This window comes from Hevea brasiliensis, chromosome 3 (assembly GCF_030052815.1).
Source record: "Hevea brasiliensis isolate MT/VB/25A 57/8 chromosome 3, ASM3005281v1, whole genome shotgun sequence".
Taxonomy (NCBI): Eukaryota; Viridiplantae; Streptophyta; class Magnoliopsida; order Malpighiales; family Euphorbiaceae; genus Hevea; species Hevea brasiliensis.
Genome location: NC_079495.1, coordinates 2,653,053 through 2,679,155, shown reverse-complemented (window position 1 = coordinate 2,679,155; position 26,103 = coordinate 2,653,053). Strand labels below are relative to the sequence as shown.

Genomic DNA, 26,103 nt, shown 5'->3' with positions numbered 1-26,103 from the left:
CGATTTGTATTCCTTTATTGAAAACCATGTGTTGGTTGTCTATTCAGCTAGTATGGATGCCCTTGTTGTTGTGGTGGAAAATTTTGAGTTGAAGCTTGATTTTGTTGATTTCTCCATGAAAAATTGGGATGATTCCTCTAAGCTGGGTTATATGTTTTTAGAATAAGGATTTCCCATTTACTTGTTCCCATAATTTCTACCATAAGCAACTTGCTTTCCATAATCTGCTCCACAATTTATAGTTCCTTATGCATAAGCAATCTATTAAGAACTTCCAGAAGATGATGAAGTGAGTAGCATACTTAAATCCTCCATCTTTTTGGCTAGGACATTAGTGAGTGTGTTGAACTGGGCATTGATCATATTAAATGAATTAAGATCATACATCCCAGCTGCTTGCTTCTTTTGAGTTGAAGTGGCCCTCTTGGACTACTCCAAAGATGAGTATTCTTTACAACTTTCTCCAAAAGCTCATAAGCTTCATCCTCATACTTTATGATGAACTCTCCTCCAATTTGAGCATCAATGATCCCTTTAATTGTAGGAGTAACATTTGTGTAGAAATTCTGATTTATCATGCACTTAGAAATGGCATGATGTGGACATTGTCTCTTTAACTCGTTCCATCTCATCTAAGACTCATAAAGAGTCTCATCCTCTCTAGATCAAAAAGCAGTCATCTGATTTCTTAACTCTTGAGTTTTTCCAGGTAGGAAATGCTAGGCAACAAATACATCAGTGAGCTCCTCCCAATTTGGATTGAATTATAAGGTAGAGAATCAAGCCAATCTAAGGCTCTATCCTTTAAAGAGAATGAAAACAGTTTAAGCCTTACTACATCATTAGACACTCCTAATTACTTTTACACATCATAGATCAAGGTAAACTTCTTAAGATAGGTATGAGGATTCTCTGAAGATGAACTCCAAACTGAGAATTCTAAATCATTTGAAGTACCCTAAAATCCATCTTATAACTATTCGCATCAATTCTTGGTCTTGCAATGCTCTCTCTTAAAACATCAAAATGAGGGAATGCATGAACCATTATAATTCCCCTAGGCACATTAGCATTGACAATTTCTTCCCCACAAGCATCATTCTCATTATTCTGATTATTTTCACCATTACCACTAATTCTAACTCTTTCATTAGTCATTTCTATTTCAAATTCAATTTCAGCAACTCTCAAAGCTTCTTTTCTTTTTCTGGCTTCTTTCTTGTTAACTCTATAGAACTTCTCAATTTCAGGATTGTATAAAAGAGATATGTCACTTGTGTTGCAAACACTTTTCATAAAAGATTAAAAGTATCTAAAAAAATATCAAAACACAAAGTGAAAAGATAACATAAAAATAAAACTATAAACAACTAAAATAATCAAGAATTCAATCTTAAACAAACAACTCCCTGGCAACGGCGCCAAAAAACTTAATGTGGCCCAACCGTAAGTGTGCGGGTTGCTCATGTAGTATAAAAAAATATATCATTCCCTCGAAAAGTTGTATTATAAATTGGATCTTTAATATAAAATGAACTAAAATAAAATTATAATCCAATCAAACAACTAAAAGAAATTTGGGAATCTAAAGTTTAAAGTATGAAAATGTAAACTCAGTTCAAGTAAAGATTAATTCAATAATTGGCTAAATGAAGAAATTAAGAGATTAATGACAAAAACTAATGAAAATGGATTAAACTAAGCTTTGAAAATAAAATATCAAGCAACGATTGTAAAAAGGCGAATCTGAAGTTAAAAGTTCATATTTAAGCTATTTTGGTATTTTGATTGGTTAGCCAAACATATAGAAATTATGTGTTTCAAGGAGATCGATTCTTAAATCCTTTGAAATCTCTTTCGAGTGAAATAAAAAGTGCCTTGATTAATAAATTCTACTTTCGCAGAGTTTAAAATGAACCAAGACCCATTAAGCTCTTTAATTAATTTATTAGCCCTCTTAACTCTTAGTTTATTTATAGATCTAAGCTAATTAAGTCTATTTCTTGATTATCTATCACTTGGTTTTCTCCTTTCGGTGCTTCAATCAAAGATTAAAAGCATAACTTAATGGAATCCTACACTAAGCATGTCATTAAGCATATAAAAAATGGATAAAATCTCGTAATAACCATAAATATCTTAAAGTACTACTCACTATCCATGCTTAATGCAAGAGATTCTAAGCCAAAGAAGAAATAAAATATGAAAATAAACTAAAACTGAAGAAACCCAGTAGAAGAAGTGAAGAAAATAGAGAATAATGAAGAATAATCCAAATTTCGGTCTAGAAATGGAATGCGTCTGGCTTCCTTCCTTCTTTTCCTTTATTTTCGATTCTTTCTTCTTCTTGCAAAAAGTAAGGTAAGAATAATTTTATATCCCTTGACAAAAACCCTAGGATGGCCTAAAAATAGTGTAAGGTGAGGTCACTATACGTGTGAGAAGATTTTCTTCTTCACCCAATTAATGAGGAAGTGGATAACTCGAACAGTGCCTATGCAGCATCTTATGCAGAGTCAAGTCTAGAGAGGATGAGTGAAAACTGGTTTTTGCACAGCCATGTAGGTCACTATGCATATTTTAGTAAGCTTCAGAGGTTTTCCGTGATACTGCACAGGCAAGTGCATAGGCTACATAAGAGGCTATGCAGGTTTCAATGAGTTTTTACAATTTTCCAGTCAACTGTATAGGCGAGTGTATAGCCTGTGCATAAAGCTATACATCTTTCGATAGGTTCAAGTTGTCTTCCGTGAAGGTGCATATGCTAGTACATAGGCTGTGCGACATCCTATGTAGCTCTCGGCAAGGTTAGGTTGTCTTCCATGAAAGTACATAGGCTTGTGACATCCTATGAAACTTTTGACAACTCTCAGCTATTTTCCAGGCTCTCGCATAGGCAGGTGCACAGGCTGTACAATATCCTATGCAATTTTTGGCAAGTTTAAGATTTTTTCTAATTTCTATACACAAGATATAGAGGTTGTGCACTATCCTATGCAAACTTTGGTAGCCTTCAAAATTTTCAATTTTCAGGCTTTATTTTTTACACTTTTAAACTTGGAATTTATTCTTCACTTGCACAATTACTTTTTAATCCCTCAAAAACACCATTTTATCTACAAAATAAAAACAAAATTATAAATTAACCCAAAATTAACAAGTATGAAGGACTAATTAAATAACTAATGAAATTAACTAAAAATTAACTAATAAAAAGAATAAAATGACTATAAAATCTAATCTAAATAACTACATGAAATACATATATCATTGAAATTTAGATTTGTTTGATTGCTAGGTTTATTTAGTCGGTGAGTTTGTTTAAAAACAAATTAGAATTTAATTATTGAAATTTCTTATTTTATTTGTAGAAAATTTGTGATTATTTTGGCACTTGTATTTAATAACTAGATCAAATTTTTAAACTTTGAAAGAAATAAATTGAATTAATTTGTTTCAATTTGATTTGATTGATACTTTTAATTTGATTGGGTTTAATTTCTCAAAATATATATTTTTATTTTGTACATTCAAAACTAAATCGATTAATTGTAGACTTTAATAATTTAAAAAAAAAATTCAATTCACAAACTAAATTCATCTTTTCTTTTTATGAACTAAATCTAATAATAATTAATGTCAAAAAAAAAAAAACTAGGAGTGTGAGTGTCTAACCGCTGTTTCTCATTTTCCCGATTAGCGTCGGTGTCAACTTCCTCGGTGTCGGTGTAATTGGAATACAGAAGGCAAGAGAGCATTGCTGGGGCAATGGAGGTTGTTTTACCGATGGCGTTGTAGGATTTGAGGAGAAAAATCCAGGTCAGGGATGAAAAATATCCCTCAATCTCTCAATTGATTTTGTCAATTCAACTGAAACCTAATATCAAAGATCCCAAGTACGAAGGCAAATCCCCTTTTTGCTAGGTTTAGAATAATGAATAAGGGGGTGATAGGTTCATGATTAGAAGGAGAGGAGGTGCTGTTGTTCTGGGTTTCACACTAGAGGTGGGCTGATTTGCTGGGTTTGTGAGATCATGGAAGAGTGCTGTGTTCCAGGGAGGGGGAGATGGTCAACTTTTTTTTTTTCTCATTTTTATGGCTTAAATTTTAAATAAATATTCTTATTTTATATTTTAACTAATAATAAGTTTGATAATTTTTAATGGATGAATTATATTATTAATGAAATTTAATTGAGAAATTAAATTATTTTAAATTAAAAAAAAGAGATTTATTTAATTTTTTTTTACTCAATCTTAAAAAATTATATTGTAATTTACCCAATTAAAATATTTCTTATTCTGATTTGCGTTGAATCGGTGCAATTTTGATATATAATTGGTAATATTAATTAAATTAAACGTTTAAACAATTACTTGGAATAAAAATAAACGAGTTTATTTTTATTTTTATTTTTATTTTTATTTTTATTTTTATTTTTTTTTTTTGGGATTGAGGTTCATTTTAATGCAAGTTTGACCTTTCAATTGTATTTTCATCCTTTAGAATTTCTATCTCGGGAGTGCTAGAATATAAATATAATTTAAGGAAGAAAAATCCAAATTAAATCTTAGTGTAAAATGTGAAAAAAGAAAAGGCATTTAATGGCAATATACTATCATTCAACAAAGTTTATTGATACAGCTTCATTTCAAGAGAAAAATTTTTATTTAAATTCATTTATTATAAATTCAAGACACAAATATATAAAACTTATTTATTTAATAAATTAATTTTATTTTACTTCTAAAATATGTATCTTAGATTTATGATAGACCATTATCCCAATAACATATTACATTTTTTAGGAACTGCTCGCAATGGCTCCAATTTGCGCATTGTAATGCCTAGCCTATCTCTCATATCAACATCTGCTGGATTGACATTGCTTTCAATTTCCCAATCAAATTGGTGAAGCATAGAACCCAAAACCAGGTGAAGAACTCGATGGGCTAGTGATACTCCTGCACACATTCTTCTTCCAACCCCAAAAGGAATCAACTCATAATGTTGCCCTTTGTAATCAACTTTGGACCCAATGAACCTCTCAGGGTTAAAACACAGGGGGTAATCCCATATATCTGGGTCTCTTCCAATAGCCCAAGCGTTTACAAGAACTTGTGTGTTCTTGGGAATCTCATACCCCATGAATTGGGTGTCTTCAATTGCTCTTCGAGGAACTAGGAATGGAATTGGAGGATGCAAACGAAGTGTTTCCTTTACCACGGCTTGCAAGAATGGAAGATTGTCGATATCACTCTCTTCAACCTTTCTGTTTGCTCCTATTACTGAAGCAAGTTCAGCTTTGGCCTTGGTCATTGATTCAGGGTTGCATAGGAGCTCTGTCAATGCATATTCAATGGTACTGCTCGTGGTTTCTGAACCGGCCATAAAGATTTCCTGGACCACATATAGTATTATCATTAGAATATATAACCAACCCCACATGAGCAATTATTGGTCGTGCTAAAAGTGTATACATATACATACATACATACATAAATACATGTACAGTGACTTACTAGTATGAAAATGTTGACATCTCGGTCGGAAAATTTATCAGGCTCGTCCTTCCCATTACCTTCAAACTCAAGCAATACATCCAGAAAATCCTTCCTCTTGTCTCCCACCATCTTCTTCTTGTTCTCTTCAACTCTTTCTTTAACGAACTTAGAAGCAATATCCATAGCTTTCCCAAGATCCCTCTCCATCTTCCTCTTCAATCCTTGAGGGTCTAGCCACTTCAACCATGGAAAATAATCTGCAACATTTGCATACCCTGAAGTCTCCATTAATCCCATAATTGCTGTGAAAAATTCTGACCCCTCTTTCGATTCTGGATCGACTAAATCATGCGAAAACATGAGATTTCCAAGTAAATTAATTGACATTAAGAACACAAACCTCGCTACATGAATTCCACAAGTCTTATTCTCAACTTTGTGGGATTCCTCTTCAATCCATCGCACCATTTCATTCACACATTTTCTTCTTATGAAGGCTGTTTCATTGATGCGTTTGTTTACGAGCATATCCATTGTGACTAGACGCCTCAAAACACGCCAGTAAGAACCGTAAGGGGCTAGAGCCAAGGAGCCTTGGTCGTAGCCATGGGCTCGCATGGTTTCGGTTATGGTGCGTTCAGCGAACGAGAGATCATGGTTTTTGAACAACTCAGAAGCAGCCTTAGCTGAAAGGATGACCATAGTGTTCACAGCACCTAGCCTTAGACCGATAATGTCACCATATTTTTGTTTCAAGTCGGTTAAGGTCCTGTGTGGCATAGAACCAAGATCCAACAAGTTGCCAAGAATTGGCCATCTTGGTGGTCCTGGAGGAAACCGGCGGTATACGGCGGAGTTTCTGCTGCGGTGGAGGAGGAATAGGGTTGATAATGAAAGGAGGAAGAGGGAAATAAGAAAATTTGAAGTAAACTCCATAACAAAGACTATAATGCTAAATAAGCTTGAACAGCATATGTGTGTGTGTGTATATATATATAGTGATTAATTTCTTTATTGCATTGATGGTTTGGGCTTGATTTATTACTAGTTTTTGACAATTAACTTTGAAAGTTTCAACCACTGGTTAGTCATGACTCGGTTTGTTTGCAAGTGTTTGGATGATTGATTAATGCTCTATTCAAAAGTCAATTTCCTCTAGAAAACAATAGATATTATGTGGAGCCACCATAGTCGATTGATTTGAGAGAGAAAATCAAATGAGAAATGACAAGTAAAATAAAGACATAAAATGTTACATTAAATTGACTTTAAAATATTTATTACAAAAACAAACATTCATGGCACGAAGATGAGCTAACTTTCTTTTTGTTAATTTATTATTTGGCGTTTAGATTTTGTCTAATATTATGATTTGATATCTGTAATTTGAAAAATTAAATGATTTAGACTCTTATTTATATTTTTCATTCAATATTATAAATACATTATTTATTTAATTAAAGAAAATTTATTATTTAATTTTTAAATTTTGACTTATATTAAAATTTAATCTTTATATTTTGAAAATTAAATGATTTAATATCTATATTTGATAATTGCTTTAAAATTTTTTTTTTCTCATAAACTTTATTTTTATTAATTTTTTGTAATTCTTTTTATAAAACAGAAAAAAAAATTATTTGATAATAATTAATTTTAATTAAAAAAATATGAATAAAAAATTAAATGATTTAACTTTTAAAATATAAAGATCAAATCATAATATTAATAAATCATTAAATATTAAATTTTTTTAATCAAATAAAGGTGCATTTATCTTTAATTAACGAAAATTTACTGTTTAATTTTTAAATTTAACTGTTATTAGAATTTAATTATTATATTTTAAAAATTGAATAATTTATTCTATATATATAATAATTACTAAAATTATTAAAATTTATTTTTTCTTATTAACTTTGTTTTTATTAAATTTTATTTTAATTCTCTTTATAGAATAAAAAAATTAATATATTTGATAATAATTAATTTTAAATGAAGAAAAATATAAGTGAAGGGTTAAATTATTTAATTTTTAAAATATAAAAATTAAATTATAATATTAATTAAATAATAATTTTTTTTAATTAAATAATATTATATTTATTTTTTTATTTGAATTAATTATAATAATAGACAGGCATAAATAATAAATTAAATCATTTAATTTTTAAATATAAAAATTAATTATAATATTTATCAAAATTTATGAATGAAATAGTAAAGTTTATTTTTTTTTAATAGGAAAAGGATGAAATAACTTGAAACATAGACGAACAAACATACATAATATAGAAATGAACAAATGAACCAACCTAAAACCGAGATGACCCAACATGAAATTTCAAGAGATTAAAAGGAGAATTCATAAAAATTAAAAGAACAAATACGCAAAGCATAGACCTTTAATTTGAAATTGAAAATAGGAGCTAGGGTTTAGTTTAAGAGGGGAGAAGAATGGAAGATGGAAGCTAGGGTTTGTTCCTGGTGATTGACATGAGAACAGGGAAATGTGAAAGGGTCTCAAGTTTATTGAACGAGGTGAGAGAAAGTTAAGTAATGGAAAGGTAAAAATGGATAAGAAAGGTAAAGATAATGAGAGTTATAATAAAAAAATTATCGTATTTGAGAATAAGTGAATTAATGAAAAGGTAAGTAAAGATAATATATATTTTTTATATTTATAAAAAATAAAAAAAAAGATAAATTTAAAAAATATAAAAATAAAAATATTTATAATTATCCTATTTTTCTCCTTACTCTTCCTTACACCTAATTTGGGATATAAAAATAATTAAAATTTAAGGGATAATGAAAGTAAGACTTACCTTACTTATCATCACCCTCTGTTAACCCACTTATTCTTGAGAGTAAAATTATTACTTACTCTTTCTTACCTACGTCCAAACAGACGCGGCCGACTCTACAATTAATGAAAAGGTAAGTAAAGATAATATATATTTTTTATATTTATAAAAAATAAAAAAAAAAGATAAATTTAAAAAATATAAAAATAAAAATATTTATAATTATCCTATTTTTCTCCTTACTCTTCCTTACACCTAATTTGGGATATAAAAATAATTAAAATTTAAGGGATAATGAAAGTAAGACTTACCTTACTTATCATCACCCTCTGTTAACCCACTTATTCTTTAGAGTAAAATTATTACTTACTCTTTCTTACCTACGTCCAAACAGACTCTACAAAATTTACAGGGCGCTGACCTACGGTTTAACACTGTTATTGCTCCTCCGCATACAGTAGCACCGTCTCCGCATCGAGCACCCGGCCCGTTGGCAGGAGCGGTTGGGCCGGCCCTCACTACCTTGCCCCTCTGGTCCTCTGCTCTGGTTTCACGCTGTCTCCTTGGGTTCCATACTTCTATTTCTCTCTCTTTTTTTTATTTTTCCTTAGAATTTAGCACAAAAAGTTTGAATTTTTATTTTAGAAAGTTTATGATTTGTTCAGGTGTTATTAAACGGTGCGTTCAACGAGGGCCTGATTTAAGCATCTTAATGACAACTACTACCTTCTCTGTACTGTATGATTCAGAATCCAAGTCTTTTCCTTTTTCTTATGAATTAAAATTAATGATTAATTAAAAAAAAAACTTAGCTTTTATATTTTGATGATTGTAATTTGTGGGGACAAATCCTAAAGAAAAAGAAGTTTATTCTCTTTTTCAATTTTATTTAATCAATTGCTAAAATGGTTGTTTCCTCTTTGAGCAGTGAACTTATAGAGAACCAGCTTCGAAGTGTTGTTTTACAACAGGTATTTAACTGGAGATATGATTTTATTTAAACTTTTGTTTTCATTAGCATTTAGCTTATTCAATATCCAGTTGATTTTTTTCTTAGCTTTTTTTTTTTTCATAGTTTGGAAGTTGGTAAAACGTTAGTAGTTTTGGGTTTTCAAATATTCACCCGGCATAATGAGCAGCTGTGGAAGTTACAGTTGTGAACTATGCTCTGCTGCTTGTGCATTCTGGTTCAAAGATCCTTAACGGTGTTAGCAATTTTGAGATTCAATACATTAAACTTTGAACACACATTTTTGTTATGGTTATGTAGCTTATAGAGAAAAATGGATCGGTCTAACTCCACTCAAAAGAGAGCTTAAGGGGGAGGAGATTTGCTTAAATCTTACATTTATCTTGACAATATAGCTGAAATGTTATTTTGTTTGCTTCCGTTGTATTCTAACTTTATAATTGAACCAGTTTTCCCCACTTGATACCTCTGCTGCTGTGGACACTTTCCTTGACTATTGGAAGCCAAATGCAATCATGATTTTAGAGAGTAAAGTATGGCCAAATCTTATCATGGGTTCATCAAGTAAGTGTGTGAATAATCCCTTAATGCGCGCACTATTTTCTGAGGCATTCCAGCGTGGAAAAGGAAGTAATAGTAATAATAGCAAATGATTATTTTATACTCTGCATTTGCTTTTGCTATCAAGTATTATTGTTTCCTGACTGCTGATTGCATATTCGTTCACCTTTCAGTGGTAGAAGATTAATTTAGAAGAGAGTATGATTTCTTGACTGGTTTATGATATCTGTGTTCTCCGCGCTGCGCATGGCAATACTTATTTCAAGTGCCCCATTTTTGCATTTTTTTTTTTGTTGGATATCTTGATACACATACTCTCATGTCTACTTATGTGGTTGTAAGCTGTTAACATACCATAAAAGTAATATTTTTTCATGGTCCACAGATTTCACTGGCACTGTTAAATGCTCAAGTGTCTATGAAATCCTTTAAATTATAGTCACAACCAGTGCATCTTCACTGATTCCACTAATGCTTTCTAAATTTCCCTGATCATCCCACTGGTATGGATGCTATGTTTTTTACATTGCTTTGTTTTCTGTTGCATCGTCACTTATGTTGCTATGTGCCATAGAGTACTATGCAGGCAATTCACTTCCAGGTTCTGCAGGCCCCACCTTTCATCATTAACTTTTCTGGTGACTTGAAATATGGTGTGCTGATTAACTCTACTTGAGAAATTCTCTCCAAGATTTTATGGGTTGTTCATTGTTGAAGGAGATAAGTGTTCAATTACACTAAAAATGGAGCACGATGGAAAGAATTGATTTAATCGGCCAACTGTTTTGCACATTTTCCTGTATCATGGTTTTTCAATTACTCTCAAAACTCATTTTTTACTTTTTACCAGCTAAATTTCTTATTTTGTGTTTCCTCAATATTTCTGAAAAACATTTTAGCAAGTGCCGTAAATAATTATATATCCTAATCTCAAGTTACAGTTCAGCAGGAGAATATGATGCTTTTAATGGAGATACAGGAAGCATAGAAGATCTGAAAGGACAGCTGGCCTCTCGGCATGTTTGGATGGCTTCTTGCATTACTGCTATTCTGCCTTTGTTCCATGTTGTAATTCAATCTTTCATTTTGCTTGTGCATCCTAATTTTATATGAATATCTTACCTTGTTATTAGATCACATTGATGATGTGTTGACTTTTGAAAGATAGTCACAACTCAAAAAGTTTATGGCTTAATGATAATAATATTGAACTACTAGAGTTGGCATGCCTCTTGTAATTTGATGCCATTGAGGATTATTAGTTTTTCATTACCTAAACATTTTTCTTTTTGGCTCCATTTGTGGTTACATGCTACTTCATTAGCCTTTCGATCTCTTTATTCACTTGCTAGCCATGGGTGTGTTATTGATCAGTTCTAGTTTCTTCGCATGTATGAAGATGGTTGAAGTACTTACAATTACCATTTGCAGTTGTGCTCAGAGTTCACAAAGCACTCATACAAGCATATGCTGATCTGGTCACTACAATTGTACCTCAGTATCCACAACATGGACAGGAGATTGCTCAAGTATGATTCTAAATTTTGGATGCAAATTTCTTCCATTGCTAGCATAAGTGTAGTTTTGTGCTTGACATTATTCATGTGAGTTTTTTTTGGTAATTTGCATCTTCACAACTTTCCTCACTGACACACTAAAATATGAAAGAGCACCTAGTCGAATGACACGTGTACAAGATGAATAAGAAGTTAAAAGAACCTGGTATAGGAAAAGGGGGAAGTAGAAGTGCCCGGCTCTTAGCTAAGGGGTTAGAAATCCCAAAAACACACTCAAGGGGGGCATGATGAGGTTGTAGGATTCGAAAAGGTTAGGAAAAAGTCTACTTGAACCTAGTAACCAATTATAACACGGGAGTGCTTTTCAACTATCACATCCACTAAGACTAAAATTAAACCTTAAAGATATAGTAGGGAGCCGGGTGGGACCTAAGCCCTAAGCTTTCAGCCCTTCGACCTGTTTTGGGGAGAATCAACAATATCATCAAGTCGTCGGACATGCCTATTTCACGAATGGGTCGGGCAAGTAAACACACCGATTAGATAGACAGACTAGATACCATCGACCAAGCTTGCCAAGGTTGACAATGTCACAGAGGCACTTGATTTGACGCTTGAGATTCAGACAGGCTACTTGCTAGAACTTTACACGTGCCAAGCAAACATTGGCTCCTTAATTCTATAAATATGGGTTGACCCCCTTTAGGGAAGGCAGATTTGGCTAAGCCCATATCATGTTTAGATCAAACCACCCCACAAAGTCCTCTTAGGTCAACCAATAATTAGGTAACCGAGTTAAGACTGAGCCTAGCCAACCAACCTCATTGACCCAGAACACATGTTTGCATCTCTTAAGCCTACTTGATCAGTGCTATCACTTATTTTTCCTTAACTTGTCATGGTGATGTTTATGTTTAGAATAACCATGGTAATGGCCCAAATAGCACATCTAAACGAGGCTAAGGAGTTGAGATTGATGCAGTGGTTAGGCTTCATGCAAATGTTCAGCAAAAGAAAATAACTTGCTTTTTTGATGGTCAAGAAGTATTGTGATGTGTCCCAACCGCAAGTGCACGGGTCGTTCAAGTAGTATAGAAAAAGATATGGTTCCCACGGAGAGTTGTGTTTTCAATTGAATTTTTGATGTAAAATAAAATATGTTAAAATTGTATTTTAATCAAATTAATAAAATAAATTTAGGAATTTGAAGCATAAGGTATGAAAATGCAAAACTAAATTCAAACAATGACTAATTTAATAATTCGCAAAATAAAGAAATTGGTAATATTAATAATGAAAATTAATAAAATAAGATTAAACTAAACACTTAAAAGTAAAATTCCAAGCAATAATTGATAAAAGACGATTCTGGAGTTAAAGGTTCATATTTAAGTCATTTGGGATTTTCCCTAGCTAGCCCAATCCATGAAATTTATGGGTTTAAAGGAGATTAATTCTAAAATCCTTTGAAAACTCTTTCGAGTGAGACAAAGAGTGCCTTAATTAACTTAATCCAACTTTTGTGGAGTTAAAATTAACCAAGACCCATTAGGTTCTTTAATTAATCTATTAAAACCCTCTTAACCCTTAGTCTATTTCTAGATCTAAGTTAATTAAGTCCAATTTCTTGATTAACTATCACTTGGTTTTCTCCTTTCGGTGCTTCAACCAAGGATTAAGAACATAACTTAATAGGGGCCTTCATTAAGCATGTGAATAAGCACACAAGAAATGGATTAAACCTCATAAATTTCATTAAATTGGGACTAACCCAGTTCAAATCCACAAAAATAACTAGAATATTACATCCCTTACTTCAGAATCAAAGGAAACTACTCACAATCCATGTTTAACACAAGAAATTCTAAGTAAAAGAGGAAATAGATCATGAAAATAAACTAAAACTAAAAAAACCCAATACAAGAAAGGTAGGAAATATGCAAGAAAAGAAAGAAAACTCCAAATCTGTCTGGAAACGGAGGGGGTGACGTTTTAGCTCCCCTTTTTGACTCTTCAGCTGCTGCTCCTTTTCTTTTCTTTTTCCTCTCCTTTCTAAAATGGGATAAGGGCCTATTTATATCTTTTTCTCTGACAAGGAGCCCTAAAATGGTGTGTTTGAGGTGTGTTTTTATGAGAGAATCTTCTGCCAGCTCATTATGAAGACTTTATGGAACTGCATAAGTGGACTGCATAAGTTATGCAGTTTCGGCTAGTTCCTGGGCTCTCTGTGCGAAGCTGCATGAGCAGGGTGCAGACTGCATAAGTTATGCAGTTTTCCGTGAGGTCGCATAAGCAAGGCACGAATCTGCATAAGTTATGCGGCAACTTATGCAGATTTCGGCAGGTTTGGGACATTGGTTCTTCTCCTTGTGCAGAACTGCACAACTTATGCGGCAAGTTATGCGCAATTTGGCCAATGCATACTTCAACTTTGAAACTTGTTTTTGACATCTTTGGCTATAGAAATCACTTCTCAATGGCAAAATTTCTTTTTTAGTCCCTCAAAAACACCATTTTTCCTACAAAACAATGTAAAATTATAAATTAATCCAAAATTGGCAATTATAAAAAACTATCTAAATAACTAATGAAATTAGCTAAAAGTGACTAATAATCAAATAAAATGGCTATGAAATAAAAGTAAGGTCAGAAGAAATAGTATAGCTCGAACAAAGTGGTGGGAGTTCAAAAGAGTAAAGCAAGTGAAGTTCAAAAATGAGCTTCTCGAGTCTGAAGCATGGAAGCTGAATATGGAGGCCAATGATATGTGGATACAGATGGCATAAAAAATTAGAGAAGTAGCTAGAAAAGTACTTGGAGAGTCTAAAGGACATGGACCACCCTTAAAAGAGAGATGGTGGTGGAATGAGGAAGTACAAAAGCCAGTGAAGAGAAAAAGAGAATGGTATAAGAAATTACCTAAATGTGATAATAATGAGGCATATGAACAGTACAAGATAGCAAAGAAAGAGGCAAAAAAGGCAGTTAGTCAAGCAAGAGCACAGGCCTTTGAAAAGTTATATGAGAAACTTGGAACTAAAGAAGGGGAGAAAGATATTTATAGATTAGCAAGGAGGAGAGAAAGGAAATGTCAAGATCTCAATCAAATTAGGTGCATTAAGGATAAAGAAGGAAAAGTATTGGTGAAAGATGAGGACATTAAAGAAAGATGGAGAAATTATTTTAATGATCTCTTTAATAATAGTCAAAATGGTAATAGCGTGAATATAAACTATAGAACGATAGAAAAGAATGTGAATTATACTAGAAGGATTAGATCTTTAGAAGTGAAGGAAGCATTTAAGAGAATGAAAGTGGGTAAAGCCTGTGGACCCGATGGAATACCAATTGAAGTGTGGAAGTGTTTGGGAGATATAGGAGTGGCATGGTTAACTAAATTATTTAATAAGATTCTAAACTCAAAGAAAATGCCTGATGAATGGAGGAGTATTTTAGTACCTATTTTTAAAAATAAGGGAGACATACAGAGTTGCTCGAACTATAGGGAAATTAAACTCATGAGCCATACTATGAAGTTGTGGGAGAGAGTTGTGGAGCATCGACTACGTCGTGATACTTCTATCTCTCTCAATCAATTTGGCTTCATGCCCGGTCGTTCAACTATGAAAGCTATCTTTCTCATTAGAAGCTTGATGGAGAAATATAGAGATATGAAGAAAGATCTACACATGGTTTTTATTGATTTGGAGAAGGCTTATGATAGTGTTCCAAGAGATGTCCTATGGAGTGTGTTAGAACAAAAGAGGGTATCTATTAGGTACATACAAGTGTTGAAAGATATGTATGAAGGAGCAAGTACTATTGTGCACACAGTGGGAGGGGACACAAAAGATTTTTCGATCTCAATTGGATTACACCAAGGATCAGCTATAAGCCCTTACCTTTTTACATTAGTTTTAGATGAATTGACAAAACATATACAAGAGAGTATTCCTTGGTGCATGATGTTTGCGGATGATATTGTTATGATAGATGAGACGCGAGGAGTCAATAGAAAGCTAGAGCTTTGGAGAAGTACTCTAGAGTCAAAGGGCTTTAAGTTAAGTAGAACGAAGACAGAATACATGCATTGCAAGTTCAGTGAAGGCCAAACTGGCGATAGGAAGGAGTTAGTTTGGATGGAGTGGTACTGTCCCAAAGTAATCACTTTAAATATCTCGGTTCAGTCCTTCAAGTAGATGGGAGATATGAGGAGGATGTTAGTCATAGGATTAAAGCCGGATGGTTGAAGTGGAGACGTGCCACGGGAGTTTTATGTGATCGCAAGATTCCCAATAAAGTAAAAGGAAAATTTTACCGTACAGCCATACGACCGGCTATGTTATATGGTAGTGAGTGTTGGGCATTGAAGGAGTCGTATGCGTCTAAGATAAGAGTTGCAGAGATGAGAATGTTAAGGTGGATGAGTGGCCATACTAGACTAGATAAAGTCCGTAATGAGAGTATTAGAGAAAAGGTAAGAGTGGTACTAATTGAGGATAAGTTGAGGGAAGGGAGATTGAGGTGGTTTGGTCATGTGAAGCGTAGACATACGGAGGCTCCAGTTAGACAAGTAGAGCACATTAGGTTAGAGGATAGAAAGAAAAAAAGGGGTAGACCTAAATTGACTTGGAGGAGAGTAGTACAACATGACCTAGAAGTATTACAAATTTCTGAGGATTTAACCCAAAATCGTTTAGAGTGGAGAAAGCGAATCCATATAGCCGACCCCAAATTTTTGGGATAAAAGCTTAGTTGAGTTGAGTTGAGTTGAGTTGAGTTGAAATAAAACCTAAATGACTATGCAAAATGTATGTATCAAATACCCCCAAACTCAAGTTTTTGCTTGTCCTCAAGCAAACTTTAAAATATAATGCAATTTTTAGGGGTGCCTTGTCCAAAGAACTATGAAAATCACTTATTAAAGTAACTTAACATACCTTTAGCCATACCAACAATCCATATACCCATCCTTCAAAAATGCAAAGAATTTAATGCTTCTCCAAACTTTCACCGCTTAGCCATCAAGTCAAATATCATCCAAAATTCCCAAACCAACCAATCAAAAGAGAGAGTCATGCTCAAAAGGAATTCTAGAACAATCAATAGTCAAAGTGTCTCTATATAGAATGATGGAATTGAATGAATGAATGAATAATTTTCCAATCCCATAGGCAAATTCTCTACTCCTATCTCCACTAATGTAGCAAGTACTATCAAGAGATCAAAGGTCTTTTTAGGGATGTAATGTGGCCATGGGGTTCAAAATGAGGCTAAGAAGAAAAGGGGAAAAAAAAAAGATTCAAAGCATGAGAATATTTTCAATCTTGAAAACATAAGGTACACTTCTTATTTTATTATTATTTTCTTTTTTCTTTCTTTTATATATATATATATATAAATGGAGGAGAGAAATACACAATGAGGATTGTCAAGTGCTAGCATATTTTACAAAATACATAAAAATGGAGGGACACTTTGATACTTTAAACTTGTATCTTGTATTTTCTCTTGATGATTGTCCCTAAAATTGCCACCCCCAAACTCATTTCCTTTAATTACTTTGGGTGGATTTCTTTCAATTTGAATGACAATGGTGAAAAGCACATATACTAGCACTTTTACAAGATGACAAGCATTTCTTCTCCCTTTCATTAATATATATATATATATATATATATTGGATTTTTTTTTTTTATTATCAGAGTATAAAGTGTACCTAATATTCAATTATCCTCATGAAAAGGGTTGGAGTGTTTGGTTCATTGGCTAGGTAGCAATAAGGGTTTCAAGAAAAATTAGGAATAAAAAGGCTCAAAGGGGTTTGCAAGGGTTAATTTTAATTAGGAAAAAGGCCAAAGGTTTAAATCAAAGAATGCCTAATCATCTCTCTTTTCAAGTACAAGCTGGTATTTCGCCTCGAAAGGTTTAGAAAATTTGTTCTAGGACTGGTGAGACACTACTTGACTACTTTTTATCCTATAGCTCTCTCCAAACACTTCCATCTCCAAATGACTAGTTGGGTGGCTTTTTGGCTAAGAAGATATAGGCAAACGACAAACACTTCAAAACTTTGCACCTCTTAGGAAACTTTCAATCCACAAACCCAACTAAAGGTAAGTCAAATCACTCTCATAAGCAACTTCCTATAACTCAAAGGACTTGGCAAAAATTTTATTTTATAAATGCATGATTCCTAAAAAAAAAAAAAAATTGAGCAATGCATTAACTAAATAAAACAAATCTATTTGTAATATCTATATGGTATAATTCCTAGATAATGTGTAATGTATGTATATATGTACAATATAACGTATGCAATCTAATTACAATGTATGTGTATGCTAATGAAATGGAATGAAATGTTTTTTTTTTTTTTTTGTACTATTTCCTATATTAAAATGTGAAAACTTTTTGCAAAAATCAAAAAAATCAAAATTAAAACATTAATGCATACCCCCAATCTCAAAATTGGACATTGTCCTCAATATCTAAGGTAGTGCATAGTGAAATTCAAGTTAAAAATGAATAACCAGGTGTTAGTGAAATGAAAAGCAAATGTGAAAGGTTACCTGGCATAGGACAGTGATTTAGCAGCTAAAATGTGAATTTAAAAAATGATGGTGATGCATAAGAAAGCTGCACAAGTTATGCAGAATAAATGCTGTACAGAACAGGTGCATAAGGAGAGTGCATAAGCTGTGCAGTATGGCATGAGTTGCATAAGGGACTGCACAGGCTATGCAGAACATTTGCAGAAGGAGTTTCACAGCCTGTGCAGTATATTGAAAAGCTGCAGCATAATGATATATCAAGGAAAAATGTGCAAACACCAGCAGAGGTATGTAAATATATACAGTGTATAAGCAGGCTGCACAAGTTATGCAGCATACAAAACCTTGAAATGAGTTGCATAAATAACTGCACAAGTTGTGCAGTGGACTAAAAACTGCAGCAGAATTATATAATAGAAAAAATGAAAAGAATTGTGGGTCAAGAAGGAATGTACACTAGTATGCAAAATTGGAGCTCACAATCGTAAAGCAACAGTGAAAAGCCAAAGCTACCATCCATTCAATTTGTTGAGCAAACTAAATCAAAGCAAGTTAAATTTGTTCCAGCAACTATAAAAATGTAAACATTGTATATAAAGGGAAACTACTAGAAGCTAAACAAAAATAGATCAAGAATCAATCTATTTTTATGGCTTTGCCCTTGTCTAAAGGGTCTGCTGCTGAACTGGATGGGGGTGCTGCTGTTGAGGTGGTGGCTGGGATGGAGGTGATGGTGCACAAGTTATGTTGGTCCTTATACAAGTTTCGGCAAAAATGAAATAACATGAAGTTAAGTGATGCGAAACTGCATAAGTTATGCACTAAGTTGTGCAGGTTTCGGCAGAAATGTGAAACAGGACAAAAATGAAGTATAAAAACTGCACAAGTTGTGCAGTTTGCCTATGCACAATTCAGCAGGAACAAAAGTTGATAAAATCACTTTGCAAATTTGGAAATTGCAAGGGAAAATGACTTTTAATATTTAAACTTCATTAAAAATGAGAATTTTTAGCCAAAAAATTGCATGAATCATTAAAAGTTAACATAAAAATTCATCAACATATGCAAATCCAAATTAGTTGCACATTCAAGTTCATGATAGCAAAAATTTCTACTTGTGAGCAATATCATTTCAACTCAAAACCTGCAGCTTGACATTAATTACATTTTAAGCTTAGCAAGAACCAATACCACTGCACTACAATCAGAAAGTTGCATTTATCCATAAAAACAAATCATGCATGCTCAATTTTTCCAATCCAGCACCATAAAATTGAATAACACAGCCCAATTGAGCTCACAACCACAAAAATGAACCACTCACCATAATACCAACATTAAAGACATAGATATATGAAGATAATACACCCAACCTCAGCCAATAAGAAATAGTTGACAGCATATGCTGTAGAATTAGCTCACAAAAACTTCTTTGCACAAGCCAAAAGAATCTGCAACAAAGGCAACTAAAACAAATCAATTTTGGGGAAGTAAACAATTAAAACATCAAGTAAGAATAACTTTCCAACAGTGCAATAGCCTCTAGTCCTTCAAAATGCATCTACAAAAGGAAAAATTCAACAATGTCAAAATTGAATTTGAGGGATATTTAAAACAAAAATAATGCAAACAGAATAAACTTAATAAAAATAGAATAAAGAAACTTGGGGTGCCTCCCAAGAGCGCTAATTTATGGTCCTTAGCTTGACCCTTGTCATGCTTCATGGTGGCTGGAATTGGAATTTATTGCCTTTATTTCCAATAGGTGCTTCAATGAATCTATACTTCATTTTCTTTCCATCACATAAGAAGATCCTTGTTGCTTTGTCTAAAAATCCAACCATTTCTTTCTTGACGACCTTTGGTGCATCTTTTTCTTTGAGAGATGGTTGCTTGACCTCACTTTTCTCCACTTGCTCAAGTTGAAAGATTGGTGCCATATGACAAGGTGGATTACTCTTCAAATATTGTGCAAATGCAGCCTCTTTTGGATTTTCATCATTGATAGTCCCTTCATGGACAAGACAACTTTCAAGAGAAGCCTTTGGATAGCTCTTTCTAAAGTGCTCTTTTGCTAACTCATCAACTATATCAATTCTCAAACAAGAGTCTACATCTTCATGTTGCTTCTTCTTGTCATTGCCAATATTGAAGACTAACTGATCCTCTCCGACTCTAAAAGTAAGCTTTTTACCTTTCACGTTAATCAAAGCACCAGCTGTAGCCAGGAAAGGCCTCCCCAAAATGATTGGCATATGAGAATCCTCTTCCATGTCCAAAATGACAAAGTCAACTGGGATGTAAAATTTTCCAACCTTCAGTGGTATATTTTCCAAGATCCCTTCTGGATACTTAATTGATCTGTCTGCCAACTGAAGAGAAATGTGGGTTGGCTTAAGATCTCCCATGTTAAGCTTCTCATAGATGGAGAGGGGCATAAGGCTTACACTAGCCCCTAAATCACATAAAGCTTTTACAGAACATGATTCCCCAATGTGGCATGGAATTGAAAAACTCCCTGGATCCTTGAGCTTTGGAGGAAGTTTCCTTTGGAGGATAGCACTGCATTCCTCAGTTAGTTAAGGCTACAGTCTCATAATCTTCAAGTCTCCTCTTATTTGAGAGAATTTCTTTTAGAAACTTAGCATAAGAAGGCATTTGGGAAAGAGCATCGATAAAAGGCATATTTATATATAGCTTCTTCAAAACCTCTAAGAACTTCCCAAATTGCTTATCAAGCTTGGCTTTTTGAAATATCTGTGGAAAGGGAAGCTGTGGCTTGTAAAGCTTTGGAGATATATATTTCTCTTCTTTCTCTCCAACCTCCTCTTTACCTTTTCTTGCACTCCCTTTTTCACTCTTTTGTTTTTCATCTCTTTCAACATCTTTCTCATTTTCTCTCTTCTCAACTTTTTCACTCTTCTCAGTATGCACTATTTTACCACTCCTCAGTGTGATGGCATGACATTGCTCCCTTGGATTTTCTGTTTGACTTGGAAGTTTCCCCATAGATTTGGTACTTGATGAGCATGCTTGTTGTGCGATTTGATTTTCCAGCATCCTATTGTGTGTATGCATTTGTTCCAGCCTTGCTTTCATCTCTCTCATCTCTTCATCATGCTTAGTTTGGTTAGCAAGAATTTGTTGTAATAAAGCTTCTATGGTAGAACTTTGTTCTTGCTGTTTTGGTAGAGGTGCAGGAATTGCATTCTTTTGCTGAAAACTAGGTGGTGGTCGCCTAGGTTGTTGGTATTGATGCCCTTGTTGTTGTAGTGGAAAGTTCTGAGTTGAAGCTTGATTTTGCTGATTCCCCCATGAAAAATTAGGATGATTCCTCCAAGCATATGAAGGATAATCTACTCCACAGCTCATTGTTCCTTCTGCATAAGTAACTTGTTGAGAACTTCCAAAGCATGATGATGAACTGACTAGCATACTTAAATCCTCCATTTTCTTAGCAAGGACATTAGTGAGTGCATCAAATTTGGCATTGATCATGTTGAATGGATCAAGCTCATACATTCCAGCAACTTGCCTTTTTTGAGTTGGAGTTGACCCTCTTGGACTACTCCATAAATGACTGTTCTTTGCTATTTTCTCTAACAACTCATAAGCTTCATCTTCATGCTTAATGATGAATTCCCCTCCAGTTTGAGCATCAATGATTCCTCTGATAGCAGGAGTGACATTTGTATAAAAATTCTAGTTTATCATCCATTTAGGAATGGCATGATGTGACATTGTCTCTCCAACTCCTTCCATCTCATCCATGACTCATAAAGAGTCTCATCTTTTCTTGGTCTAAAAGCAATTATTTGATTCCTCAACTCTTGAGTTTTTCCAGGTGGAAAGTATTGGGCAAGAAATGCATCAGTGAGCTGCTCCCAATTTGTAATTGAGTTGTGAGGTAAAGAATCAAGCCAATCCAATGCTCTATCTTTCAAAGAGAATGGAAACAATTTTAGGCTTGCTTCATCATCAGACACTCCTGGTTGTTTTTGCATGTCGCAGATCATAACAAACTTCTTGAGATGAGTATGAGGATTTTCTGAAGGATGACCTCCGAATTGAGAATTCTGAATCATTTGTAGTACTCCAAAATCCATCTTATAACTATTTGTATCAATTCTTGGTCTTGTTATACTCTCTCTTAAGTCATCAAAATGAGGAAATGCATGATCCATCATACTTCCCCTAGGCACATTAGCATTTACAACTTCTTCACCATGAGCTGCATTTTCATTGTTTCGATCATTTTCAGCATTATCACCACCGATTCCGACTCTTTCTTCAGCCATTTCTTGTTCAATTTCAGCTGCTCTCAATGCTTCTTTTCTTCTTCCGGTTTCTTTCTTGTTAGCTTTACAAAATTTCTCAATTTCAGGATTAAACAATAAGGATGTGTCACTAGTGCTTCTAGCTCTTCTCATAAAAGATCAAGAGTACCTAAAAAAAAACAAACAAACACAAAATGAAAAGATAATAGAGATAAAACTATAAACAACTAAAATAATTAAGAATTCAATCTTAAACAAATAACTCCTCGGCAACGGCGCCAAAAACTTGATGTGTCCCAACCGCAAGTGCATGGGTCGTTCAAGTAGTATAGAAAAATATATCGTTCCCACGGAGAGTTGTGTTTTCAATTGAATTTTTGATGTAAAATAAAATATGTTAAAATTGTATTTTAATCAAATTAATAAAAGAAATTTAGGAATTTGAAGGATAAGGTATGAAAATGCAAAACTAAATTCAAACAATGACTAATTTAATAATTCTCAAAATAAAGAAATTGGTAATATTAATAATGAAAATTAATAAAATGAGATTAAACTAAACACTCAAAAGTAAAATTCCAAGCAATAATTGATAAAAGACGATTCTGGAGTTAAGGGTTCATATTTAAGTCATTTGGGATTTTCCCTAGCTAGCCCAATCCATGAAATTTATGGGTTTAAAGGAGATTAATTCTAAAATCCTTTGAAAACTCTTTCGAGTGAGACAAAGAGTGCCTTAATTAACTTAATCCTACTTTCGTGGAGTTAAAATTAACCAAGACCCATTAGGTTCTTTAATTAATCTATTAAAACCCTCTTAAACCTTAGTCTATTTCTATATCTAAGTTAATTAAGTCCAATTTCTTGATTAACTATCACTTGGTTTTCTCCTTTCGGTGCTTCAACCAAGGATTAAGAACATAACTTAATGGGGCCCTTCATTAAGCATGTGAATAAGCACACAAGAAATGAATTAAACCTCATAAATTTCATTAAATTGGGACTAACCCAGTTCAAATCCACAAAAATAACTAGAATATTACATCCCTTACTTCAGAATCAAAGGAAACTACTCACAATCCATGTTTAACACAAGAAATTCTAAGTAAAAGAGGAAATAGATCATGAAAATAAACTAAAACTAAAAAAACCCAATACAAGAAAGGTAGAAAATATGCAAGAAAAGAAAGAAAATTCCAAATCTGTCTGGAAATGGAGGGGGTGACGTTTTAGCTCCCCTTTTTGACTCTTCAGCTGCTGCTCCTTTTCTTTTCTTTTTCCTCTCTTTTCTAAAATGGGATAAGGGCCTATTTATATCTTTTTCTCTGACAAGGAGCCCTAAAATGGTGTGTTTGAGGTGTGTTTTTATGAGGGAATCTTCTGCCAGCTCATTATGAAGACTTTATGGAACTGCATAAGTGGACTGCATAAGTTATGCAGTCCCTTATGCAGTTTTCGGCTGGTTCCTGGGCTCTCTGTGCGAAGCTGCATGAGCAGGGTGCAAGACTGCATAAGTTATGCAGTTTTCCGTGAGGTCGCATAAGCAAGGCACGAATCTGCATAAGTTATGCGGCAACTTATGCAGATTTCGGCAGGTTTGGGACATTGTTTCTTCTCCTTGTGCAGAACTGCACAACTTATGCGGCAAGTTATGCGCAATTTGGCCAATGCATACTTCAACTTTGAAACTTGTTTTTGACATCTTTGGCTGTAGAAATCACTCCTCAATGGCAAAATTTCTTTTTAGTCCCTCAAAAACACCATTTTTCCTACAAAACAAAGTAAAATTACAAATTAATCCAAAATTGGCAATTATGAAAAACTATCTAAATAACTAATGAAATTAGCTAAAAGTGACTAATAATCAAATAAAATGGCTATGAAATAAAACCTAAATGACTATGCAAAATGTATGTATCATATTGTAATTATCCAATGGGCTTCATCAAATTCACTGATTTACAATTTATCCTTAAATCAATTGCAGGAATTGCAGAAAGAGGGAAATGTAGCCTTGAGGTCTCAACATCGAAGTATTATGCCAGGAACACAAATTTATGTGGTGGACTGTGGACACGTTAGGTCTGAAATTTTCAATTTTGTTTTTCTTTTTCCACGAATTGTCTTTTACTTTGCTATATGACTATTGATGTCCTCATGTCTTTTCTCAACTAATTAGGTGAACTGAGACATTTGTACACAACATCTTCAGTAGCTGTAATTGGAGGTTCCTTCTTGCCTGGTTTAGCTGGTCATAATATACCAGAAGCTGCAGCAGCTGGCTGTGCAGTTTTGACTGGTGAATGTTTACTCTTAGGTCATATTTGCTTCATGACATAATATTATTAGAGGCTTGCTGTTTGGATACTTTCAGGTCATCATGTTGGTCATTTCTCACACATGGTAAAGGAAATGCAATGCTTAAATCCCTTATCAGTTATTCAGGTTTTAAGAATCCCTTTGTGTTTATTCTTACCTTTCAAATGAAACATTTTAATTGGAAAAAGGCTCCTTTTCAATTCTATTTGCTAAAATAATATAGAAACGTGTACACAACGTGATGTGATATTTATGCCTTGGGAGTATGAAAAATAGAAGATGGATTAAAAAACCTGGAATCTTTTGTCAATTTTAATTTTATATGGTTAATTATGAATACATAATTATAAGCAGTTCAGTATTATGCTGTTTTATCCCAGGTGTGTCAAGAGATATGTTCTTGGATAGAAATTTAGTTTATTATTTATCGTAGGCATTTAATTTATTAGGCAAATATTGAGAGGGAAGAATAGGAAAAAGTTTTTTAGCTCTGTAGGAAATAACAGTTTTTCCCCCTGGGTGGCAGGAAGGACTAATTCAAATCCTTAATTTTTACTGCTCATGCAGGTGTCCAGTACCTTAGAGCTTGAAGAAGCTATTATGGAGCCACTTAATGATGCCAATGTACTAGATGGAAGGCATATGGCTGCAAAACAAGCATTTCATGCTTTGTCCAGTGGCATTGTAGTTAATGTCTGGAACCTGCTAAATTTTCATGTTCTGAGAGTATCTTTGTTAAAAAAAAAAAGCAGATGAAGACTGGCACACAGCAAATCAATTTTGAGTCTTTGCCTCCAGCCTGAAGCTTTTAATGAAAAGTAGCATCAAATATTCTTGAAACCAATTAGCTGAACACTTTATATTCATGCATGTATATGGCAGCTCAAATTCTAGGCCACACAAACATTAGTACTATTCCATTCCTTGAACACCTTTCCTCCATTTGATTAAGAAAACTTTTGGCTGTGGGAAATGGTGAAACAAAGGTTTTCTTGGAAGTTGCAAAATCAAAGGTTTCTTTCTAATTATATTTTGCATGTTGTTTTTCTTTCCTTTTTCCTGGAAAACCATGTAATGTACTGCCATGTTTTTTCCTTCACGTGTCCTGTAGTTTTGAAGATGATATTTTTGAACTAAAATTCACAGACAGTTTCATTTGTTTCCATTGTTCTTCTGTTCTCTCTCCAAATATTGTGTATACGTATTTGTGGTGCCTTATTTGTTGTAGGATCCTTTAGCCAGTGATGCGGTTTCATTTATATCCATTGGATTGTGCTAATCTCCCAACGCAGTACCTAATTCAATCTTTCATTAACTGTGCTACAGAACCACCAGCTTAGGAGGTAAAAGCTTATGTTTAGTTTTTTGAAACTCAAACCCTTGAAGTAGTAGCATTGAATCCTTCAATAAGCAACAGAACTGGCTTGCATCTGCATCACCTCCATGCAAATGGATTATATCTTGGAACATAAACTCAGCACACAGTATAGCTTGAGGACCATTTTTATGTCCATACTCTTCATATGCTTTGCCTAGCAGCTGCCTGAAAATTGGGTGGGTCAAGTAAACCGCTCTTATAACAAAACTTTTACCA

At 33.6% G+C, this 26,103-nt stretch overlaps 2 protein-coding genes and 1 non-coding gene across 7 annotated transcripts; 2 read left to right on the top strand and 1 right to left on the bottom strand.

Moving 5' to 3' along the window:
* Positions 1-588: 588 nt before the first annotated feature.
* Positions 589-696, top strand: LOC131178982 (small nucleolar RNA R71). The gene has a single exon (XR_009147989.1). It is a non-coding gene; the product is annotated as a small nucleolar RNA R71 (small nucleolar RNA).
* Positions 697-4,779: 4,083 nt separating this feature from the next.
* Positions 4,780-6,449, bottom strand: LOC110636336 (cytochrome P450 76A1). Its single transcript, XM_021785995.2, has 2 exons — positions 5,523-6,449; positions 4,780-5,400 (listed from the first exon to the last, which is right to left on the bottom strand). Exons 1-2 carry the CDS (start codon positions 6,438-6,440, stop codon positions 4,780-4,782), a joined length of 1,539 nt encoding a protein of 512 aa, XP_021641687.2. The 5' UTR covers positions 6,441-6,449.
* Positions 6,450-8,719: 2,270 nt separating this feature from the next.
* On the top strand, positions 8,720-25,537 carry LOC110636322 (probable 3-deoxy-D-manno-octulosonic acid transferase, mitochondrial). 5 transcript variants are annotated; one of them, XM_058143597.1, is made up of 7 exons: positions 8,720-9,282; positions 9,731-9,845; positions 10,784-11,371; positions 24,178-24,272; positions 24,370-24,489; positions 24,565-24,635; positions 25,077-25,537. In XM_058143597.1, the coding sequence occupies exons 4-7, from the start codon at positions 24,248-24,250 to the stop codon at positions 25,263-25,265; spliced, it is 405 nt and encodes a 134-aa protein (XP_057999580.1). In that variant the 5' UTR covers positions 8,720-9,282; positions 9,731-9,845; positions 10,784-11,371; positions 24,178-24,247; the 3' UTR covers positions 25,266-25,537. The 5 variants fall into 5 exon arrangements, 2 of the variants coding, with proteins under 2 accessions (XP_057999580.1, XP_057999579.1); XR_009147514.1 differs by having other exon boundaries at positions 9,731-11,371; positions 24,178-24,267; XM_058143596.1 differs by having other exon boundaries at positions 9,731-11,371.
* Positions 25,538-26,103: the final 566 nt, after the last annotated feature.

Coding starts and splice junctions, on each gene's coding strand:
- LOC110636322 (XM_058143597.1), top strand. CDS start 24,248: ATGTGGTGGACTGTGGACACGTTAG. Junction 24,273..24,369: donor GTGGACTGTGGACACGTTAG/GTCTGAAATTTT, acceptor TCAACTAATTAG/GTGAACTGAGACATTTGTAC. Junction 24,490..24,564: donor TGGCTGTGCAGTTTTGACTG/GTGAATGTTTAC, acceptor GGATACTTTCAG/GTCATCATGTTGGTCATTTC.
- LOC110636336 (XM_021785995.2), bottom strand. CDS start 6,440: ATGGAGTTTACTTCAAATTTTCTTATTTCCCTCTTCCTCCTTTCATTA. Junction 5,401..5,522: donor ATGTCAACATTTTCATACTA/GTAAGTCACTGT, acceptor TATGTGGTCCAG/GAAATCTTTATGGCCGGTTC.